Source organism: Protobothrops mucrosquamatus, unplaced genomic scaffold (genome assembly GCF_001527695.2).
Source record: "Protobothrops mucrosquamatus isolate PMUCROS unplaced genomic scaffold, P.Mucros_1.0 scaffold3124, whole genome shotgun sequence".
In the NCBI taxonomy this organism is placed as follows: Eukaryota; Metazoa; Chordata; class Lepidosauria; order Squamata; family Viperidae; genus Protobothrops; species Protobothrops mucrosquamatus.
The window spans coordinates 1-8609 of record NW_015389127.1 but is presented as its reverse complement, the minus strand read 5'-3'; the positions used below and the strand labels follow the sequence as shown (position 1 = coordinate 8609).

At 41.5% G+C, this 8609-nt stretch overlaps 1 protein-coding gene across 1 annotated transcript in view; it reads left to right on the top strand.

Annotated features, from left to right (window-relative positions):
- Positions 1-8223, top strand: part of NID2 (nidogen 2) — a gene marked incomplete at its 3' end in the record, with an annotated part of 70208 nt that extends 61985 nt beyond the window's left edge. Inside the window, exons 16-20 of the mRNA XM_015826419.1 lie at positions 636-765; positions 3205-3376; positions 5234-5391; positions 6990-7113; positions 8101-8223. Coding sequence (XP_015681905.1) covers positions 636-765; positions 3205-3376; positions 5234-5391; positions 6990-7113; positions 8101-8223 — 707 coding nt within the window. The remainder of the gene's footprint in view (positions 1-635; positions 766-3204; positions 3377-5233; positions 5392-6989; positions 7114-8100) is intronic.
- Between the last annotated feature and the right edge of the window lie 386 nt (positions 8224-8609).

Here is an 8609-nt window from a genome sequence, read left to right as displayed (position 1 = left end):
CACCCGGCCGCCGATCTTCCGGCCGCTCGGTCGCCAATCCAGGGGCCGTTCGGCCCGACCGCCGGTCTTCTGGGCCGCCCGGCCGCCGATCCTCCAAGCCGCTCGGTCGCTCGGTCGCCGCGCCAATCCACCAGGGGCCGCCCGGCCCGGCCGACGCTCCTCCGGGGCCGCCCGATCCTCTAGGGCCGCCCGGCCGACGGGCTCCAGGTCGCCTGATCTTCTAGGTTTCTGGCCGTCGATCCATCAATCCGCCGCTGATCCCTCGCCTCCGCCGGGCCTCCGCCGGGCCGCCAGGCCGCCAGACCGCATCCAGGCAGCCGGGCCACACCCTCCGTTCGTTCTTCGCTTCGCCCGGCTGCCCGCAAGCCCTGCGCCCTCGGCACCCTCGGCACCGGCCACCAGCGAGGCCGCCAACGCCTTCCACGTCCTCAACGCCCCAAACCTGGGTCGTCGACCCTCAGGAGGCCCCCCGTCTCCGCTGCGGACTCCATCCCCTCATGGAGCTAACCTTTATAATTAGGAGCAAAGTGCCTTTTCCATCAACAGGCTGAAGATAATTGTAGATAATTGTAGATAATTGAGATAATTGTAGAACTGGTCATTATTTTGTACGTGTTTTGTATCCTTTGTTGTAGGGTTCCATCATGGTAGGGATTGACTATGACTGCAGGGAGAAAATGATCTACTGGACAGATGTTGCAGCGCGGACTATTAGTCGGGCAAGTCTGGAGCAGAGTGCAGATCCAGAGACCATTGTTAGTTCAGGTAGGTATTTGACATTCCCTGGACTAATATAATCCATAGTTGGGGTTGTGAAGGAGTTTTCTCAGCCCAGGTTTTTAAAGCCCAAACCACTTGAAATGTACAAGGTTTCTATCATTCTGCTTCAACAGAAAACCTGTATATGTCTGTATGTGTATTTTCTTAAAGAAAGCATTTCTCTCCAGGATCCAGCACATGTAGTAGCTAGGCAAAGGTGTTGTGGCAGAAAGCCAACATCACATACCCAAGGAAAAGATTTTTGGGTAGCAGAACAGAAAATGCATTGTAAAGCAGCCAGCCAGTCAGCTTAGTTAGAGGATCCTGACGGCCCTATTGTTTTTAAGCCACTCTGATGTATTCAGATGATTTCTGACCTAAAGCAAAGCAAAAATATTTGTTTAGCCATGTACATTCATAATAGCAGAGTAGCTTTTTCATGTTTACATACGCCCAAGTTAAACACACTAATAAGGGCAATAAATAGAAAAGTGCCCCTCTCCATTATGATATGAATTGCCTTTTTGCCACATTGTCTTTTTGCCTCTATTGATCATTTCTAGACACAGCTTAAACAGCCCTAGTCAGTTATTAAACATACAATTTCATGAGATTTATTTATATTGTAATTTTCATTAAAAAAAAGTTTCAGGCTGAGGTAAAGTATGGTAGTTTATCAATTGTCTGAATAAAGTTGTTTGCTCTGTCAGCTGACAGGGAGGGACATGTGGGATGATCATCTGGTAGAACTTCCATAGGAAGACCTACAAACAGCTTCACTACAATTTATGAACCTGTAATGGACCTGACACAATCATAAAGTGGATAATCATGTGACCGACCTGATTTTACAACCATTTTTGTGGCAGTAGTTAAGCAAATGCTGAGGTCATTAAGTGAATCCACTGAGTGTGTGAGAGCTCTGCTCAAGTCCTGTCTGTCTTTTAAAAGCAAACACTCCCTTCCCAACCAAACCTGGATGTGTAAATAATGAGATAATGGTGACCGGCACTGCTTCTTATTTATTTCTTTTCCAAAGAACAGCTGACTTAATAGTAATTAGGAACTTCTGTAGGAAATTGATGGAGATGACAATCTCTTTTGACAATGTCTCTGGCTGTTCCAGTTATCTGAAGCATAGGATTTAAGGTTGCTTCCCTAAAAAGGGAAGAGAAAGTGGGGTCAGGGGTGGTGAGCTCTGAATATGACTTGAATCAGTGAATGTAATATTTTATAATGTAATATAATTTGTGCCTATTAATTAATATTTTTCACCATCCTTCAGCAGAAACCCACCAACCAAGGTAAAATAGAAACACTATTGACAAAACAGCTCACAAACAGGCCTACTGACTTAACATTATTGCTGATATTATTAATGGAAACCATTGCAAACTGAAGTTTATCTCTGTGCTGAGAGCACAGAGCAGAGCAGCAAACATGATTAGGGGACTAAAGGCTAAAAACTGTCTAGTCTAGTCTAACAAAAAGAAGGACTAGGGGTGACATGATAGCAGTCTTCCAACATTTAAGGAGCTGTCACAGAGAGGAGGGGGGGTCACCTATTTTCCAAAGCACCTGAGGGCAGGACAAGAAGTAATGGATAGAAGCCTGGCAAAGAGATATCCAGCCTAAAGTTAAGGAGAAATTTCTTGTCAGTGAGAACAATTAATCGGTTGGATGGCTTGCCTCCAAAAGTTGTGGGTGCTCTATCATTGGAGCTTTTTAAGAAGAGATTGGGCAGTCATTTGTCCAGAATGGTATATAGCCCCGTGCTTGAGCAGGGAGTTGGACTAGAAGACTCCCAAGGTCCCTCCCAACTTGTTATTCTGTAAATTCTGTATGAATCATACAAAATCATACAGAATATGTATAAATCCGTATGCAGGAATGAATCTGCATGGCTTTAAAGCTGCAAATCAGATAATCACCGTGTTTACACTTTAAAATAACCAGGATGAAAACCCAGCAATTGCATACGTGTAACCTGTTCGATTTAACATTAAAGTTGCTTAATGTTAATCTTGCTTAACTTTTTCATGGTTGAATAGATGAAGCATGTTGTATGAACAAAGCCAAAAGGAGGCATAGAGACAGGTGTTTTCAGCTTCCATGACTAAGGAAGGACTTGTATGTGAGTCTTTCTGGTCCTAATCCAGTATCCTAAATAGCACACAATGCTGATTTATGCATTTATTGATGTTACGCATAGGACAGGTTTGAGAAAATACAGATACAGTACACTCGCACACTGGCAGCCACAGTCAGTGATCTGTGAAGAGTGAGGAGCATTAAACACCACACTGAACAGAAAAAAATCTATAAATTGTATAACAGCTTATGCCAAAATTAGTTATTTATTAAATAAATAATTTATTTAAATCAGCCCAATGATTTAGTGTTCCTAAAGTCCAGTAAATGCTTTGCTTGTTGTCCCTCCTTTAGGGCTGATTAGCCCAGAAGGTCTTGCCATTGACCACCTCCGAAGAACCATGTTTTGGACGGACAGTGGCTTGGACAAAGTGGAGAGTGCCAAGGTGGATGGCACAGAACGGCGAGTGCTTTTTGCCAGTGATCTTGTCAACCCTCGTGCCATTGCAGTGGATCCCATCCATGGGTAAGTGGTTGGGCCTTTCTTGATGGTATGTCAGCTTTGGACAAAGAAGAAAAAGACAAAACAAAGCAAAAAAGGATGTTTATATATATTTTGTGGATATTTATCTCTGACTAACTGAACTTAGTTGTCATTACAGATAGTCTTTGATTTACAATCACAATTAGGATCAGAAATCTGGTCATAAATCATTACTGTTGTAAATCGAGGTACCCATGAGACTGGAAGTATTTTTCTGACATTTTTTGCCACTGTTAAGAGAGTGTGACAGTCATTAAGCAAATACAGTAGATTGTTAAGTGAATTCCCTTCATTCAAATGATATTTTTTGCCAGAAACTAGTAAAAAAACCTCATGAATCATAGTCATGTACTGATGATGATACTTCACCCTATGCTAATAGATGATCTCATCCAGTGGTTTCATGTAGATGTTAAAGCAGTGGTTCTCAACCTGTGGGTCGGGACCCCATTTGGGGTCGATCGACCATTTCACGGGGGTCGCCAAGCAAGGCTGTCCGCCATTTTTTTGTCCGCCATTTTTTCCCCTTTTCCGGCGGGTGCCTTACCTCCCTTGGACTGGGCCAGCTGGTGGTCGGCCTGCTTCGTCTCTGCCGCTTGCCAGCTACGCCTCGGCCGGTGCAGGGGGCGGAACCACGCATGCGCGGCGCTCCCGGGCAGGGAAAGTCCTCGACTTACGACCGGTTGGGTAGTCCTCGACTTACGACTGGTTTAGTCCTCAACTTACGACTGGTTTAGTCCTCGACTTACGACCGGTTGGGGTCGCGGCATTAAAAAGGTTGAGAACCACTGTGTTAAAGGAATGGGAAAGAGTGGAATTCTGCAGCACTCAGCAAAGCAGTGGCCTAGAGTTAAACCATTCTTTCCCCTATATACTGACTAGAACCAGCCCTGAAAGAAAGTAATGAGCACTGTGGATTTCTCCAGAAAGATATGATATTTGATAATATAAAAAGCTACAGAGAGATCAAGGACGGTCATCCTTACGTGTGATCAGTGTTATCTTGGTAGAGTATCTTTGCCTGAATTCCCAGTGAAAAGAGTTCAAATAATCTGTTTCTTCCAAGATTCTCTAGAACTGGAAGCCAACCACCCTCTTAGCAATCTTTCCAAAGCCCAGATGAAAATTGTCCAAATCTGCTGGATTGAATAGTAGCCAGACTATCCATTGTGCTAAACTTCAAACAAACTATTATGCCTTAGGATTATGGATGATTTCATAATGAGCATAGGTTCTTAAAATAGACAAGCATGATTACCATTTCATCTAAAGGGGGGGGGGAGCTGAGATGAAAGATTGAAACTGAGAATTGTCTATTATGCTAATGTAGTGCATTAAGTTCCCAGATGATATAAATAGCATGGTGAGAACATCATTAAAAGTTTATTTTTTAACAATTCCATTCCATTCTCCCACTCATTTTGTATTTAGAGCTATTGACAAACATAAACAATATTGCTGTAAAAGTGACAAAATCATGCTGAAGTAGTTTCCCTTAATTTGCGTGGATACATGATCTGCAGTCCATCCCTTCTGGAAAAAACTGGGTTAGGGAAAGTTGCTTTAGGTAATAAAAGCAATTAAAACCAAATCCAAAGCAACTTATGTGAATTCCTAATTACGGTACTCCTGCAAAGGTTTTTCTCCTTATGGATATTGGCTAGTGAAGGCTCATGTAAGTCAAGATGGTAGCCTAGGACAAGTTTTGTACATTATCTCTTAACATGAGATTGTTCTCTTGGGAGGAGGCATGTAGTAGTCAGATTCCACGCAATTTTTCCTCTCTTCTCTTTTTGCTTAACTGCTTTTAAAACATGACCAATCGTGGTTGCCTTTTAGGAATCTTTATTGGACAGACTGGAATCGTGAAGCTCCCAAAATTGAAACATCAACAGTGACTGGAGAAAACAGACGGATTTTGGTCAACCAAGACATTGGGCTGCCGAATGGGTTGACCTTTGATCATTTTTCAAAACTGATTTGTTGGGCAGATGCAGGTAACATGGATTTTGTCGGGAGAAAACAATGGGATTTCTGCAGAAAATATTTCACCTTCTGGTTTTAGTTAAAAATATATCCCACTGAAGGCTAATCAATGGCTGTGTGGAAATGGTGGGCCATATTGTGAATCAGACATGAGCCCAAAAGTCCAGTCTCTTCTTGCAGTGCCTGGCCCTTTAACCTTGCCTCCTCCAGTGTACAGACATAGAGGAGCTTTGGAGGGCTTTTCTCTTACAGACTTTGTGTGTAAGCATCTTCCCTTGTTTTTGGAGTGAAGGACTGGATTCTTCGGGATGACAAGATGTAAGGGAGCTCTTTGCCTAATGCCTTAGTTTATACAGGAGAATGAAGCTGAGCTAAGGACCAGAATAAAAAGCGAGCTTGAAATCAGATACTGGAGGGAGTGTGCATGTGTGAAATGCTAGATGGGAAATTTCTTAAGGAAATTGGAGATCCCCTAATCAAAACAATTGCATCTCACATGTTCCATTTTTATTCAAGGTATTTAGAGATTAACATAAAGTCATAGGCACAGAGTTATTTACATTTCCCAGCTTGTAGAATCATCATTACCACCATAATCCTGAAGTTAGATTGAGGAACCCAAATTTACAATTTGCTTTTTAAAAAAATGAACTTCTGAGCTGAAATAGGATGTTCTAAATCTGTGTTAACAAAATGAATGTGTCTCCTCAACTGTAAGATTCAAAAAAAAAGTGTAGGTTGGTTTAATCCAATGTCCTGGTTTATAACCTTTTAAGTCAGTGGCTGGGATCTTGATACATACTGTAATCACTTATTTTACCTTAGTGTAATGTGTTATGTGAACCCACATATAATTATGTCACTGAAAAGCTCCAGCTCCCTCTATGCCGGCAATCAGAAATTGAGAGTATCCAAATTATTATTTTCAGTGTTTTGAGCTAGAGTCAACGTTTTGTCAATCTATGTTTATATAACTTGGAATAGTTTCAAAATCAGATCTGTGCTGGATTGTGTACTCATGATCAGCAATCATATTGATGCTGCCTGGATGCAAATCTTAAATAAAAGAGTCTGCCTATAGAAGTGGAAAGGTTATTTACACTTTTCCCCCGAAAAGCAGAAAAGATCAACCTGTTTTGCATGGACAAAATGCAGTGCTTGCCAAAAGTGTACCAGAAAGCCTTTGCCCATCATGATGCTTTTAACTGAAATAACAACCCTAGAAGCCTTCTTGGGATTCCTAGACCATAATATTAATATATAGCATGCAAAGGGCTGGCCTTACAGTAGATACTGTCATCATCAGTTTTAATACGGGAATGAGCACTCTCTTAGTGCGAGAAAAGGATTGCTTCCAAGCACATCTTCTAGGAAAGGATGATGTTGGCGGACAATTATCAAGGTTAGGTTGCTCTGGCATCAATAGACAAAAATACATCAAGTGACCACTTCTGTAGGGATAAGTCTTTTGACACTCTGGAGATTTTTTAACAACATCACACATGATAAAACTCATTCTATAATCAAGATGATGCAGTTACAATTATTCATTTGAGCAAGAAAAACATGGAGAACTTTATTCCTGATCCAAATCTCTTTGTTTGAAAAGGAACCAAGAAGCTGGAGTGTATATCACCCAACGGAACAGGAAGGCGGGTCATTCAAAATAACCTCAACTATCCCTTCAGCATCGTCAGCTATGTCAATCACTTCTATCATACAGACTGGAGAAGGTAGGATCTTCTCAAAGTGTAAGGTTTGAATTAAAAGACAAATCTAGAAATCTGCTCCATTAAATGTGTGATACCTTCTTATGAGGGCAATACAGTATATTCAGATTAGAAAAATTGCGTACAAAGTGGGCTTTCCCCAGCAAACATATATAGAAAATATTTGGGGAGCAGTTCTCTCCTTCATATCTCTATTTTATGATTGATGTAAAATGAATATATCATAAAAGAACATATATCTAAGGCAGGGGTCCCCAACTCCCGGTTCATGAACCAGTACCAGTCTGTGGCCTATTTGGAACCAGCCCACACAAGTGAGCGGAGCTTCATCTGTGCATGTGGGATATAGGTAGTATGTGAAACCATTTACACACACACACCCGCCAGTCTGTGAAAAAATTGTTTTCCCAGAAACCCATCCCTGGTATCAAAGGTTGTCAGCTGCTGCTCTAAGGCAAGAAACCTGCAAAATGTAGGGGACGACAAATGACCTCATGTTTTTGCTTATTGGCTCTATGAGAAAAAGAGACCTCATAAATTTGTAACCATATGGTAATTATACCTCTTCATGCTTTCTATATTAGAATTCTACTTATGGGGAAAAGTTGGAAGAAACTGTACAGTATACCATTTATTACTGTGTCTCTCAGAATTTGGAATGTTTAACGATCCTCAAAGGATTAGATTTAGATTTGGATTCGATCCACTTGTTCTGATGTGGGCAACTGCCACATTTCTTTAATGCAATTCAGGTTGGTAAAAAGAAAAAAAAACCTCCCTCAAACTAATTTCCTAGTGACCTGGTAAGCTATTTAGCTTTCTTGGCAACAATATGGTTTGTCATTGCCTTCATCTAGTTTTTTTTTTCAACTTTCCAAACTAGAGTCTTGCCCTTGGATTCCCTGATGTTGTCCTCTGCAAATATTAAACAGGTCTGACTGTACTTAGTTTTGACACAAACCTCATGTGCCATTCAATTTCTTTGCACAGGGATGGTGTTATAGCTGTGAACAAAGACAGTGGTGCTTTTATGGGCGAGTATCTTCCAGATCAGCGGACACATCTCTATGGAATAACCGTAGTTCACCCATACTGTCCAGGAGGTAAAAATTAGTAATTAACTATAAATGTTGGGCAGGATTTAAGGATAGGAGGGGGAAGGGAACAGGAGAAATAGTCCCACATCTTTGCTTATGGAATTTCTTTTCAGAAATGCATCAGAACCATTAGCATTATAGGAAACAACCCTGCATTTATCTTGTTCTGCAATGGTTTGAGCTACCGTTAACAGAATACGAAAACCATGTCTTGGTTGCCTTGGTAATAAGACATTCCCTCCCTGCAGTCTAGAAGGCATTGGGATAATCAAAATGGCTTCCTAAAGAGCTATGTGGTTGTAGGATGCTCTAATTCTCATGATCCCTGGCTGGCCAGGATGACCTTGTAATGGAGAAAATGGCACCTATACAATTGAAAACGGTGGGAGTCTGAATGTTTTA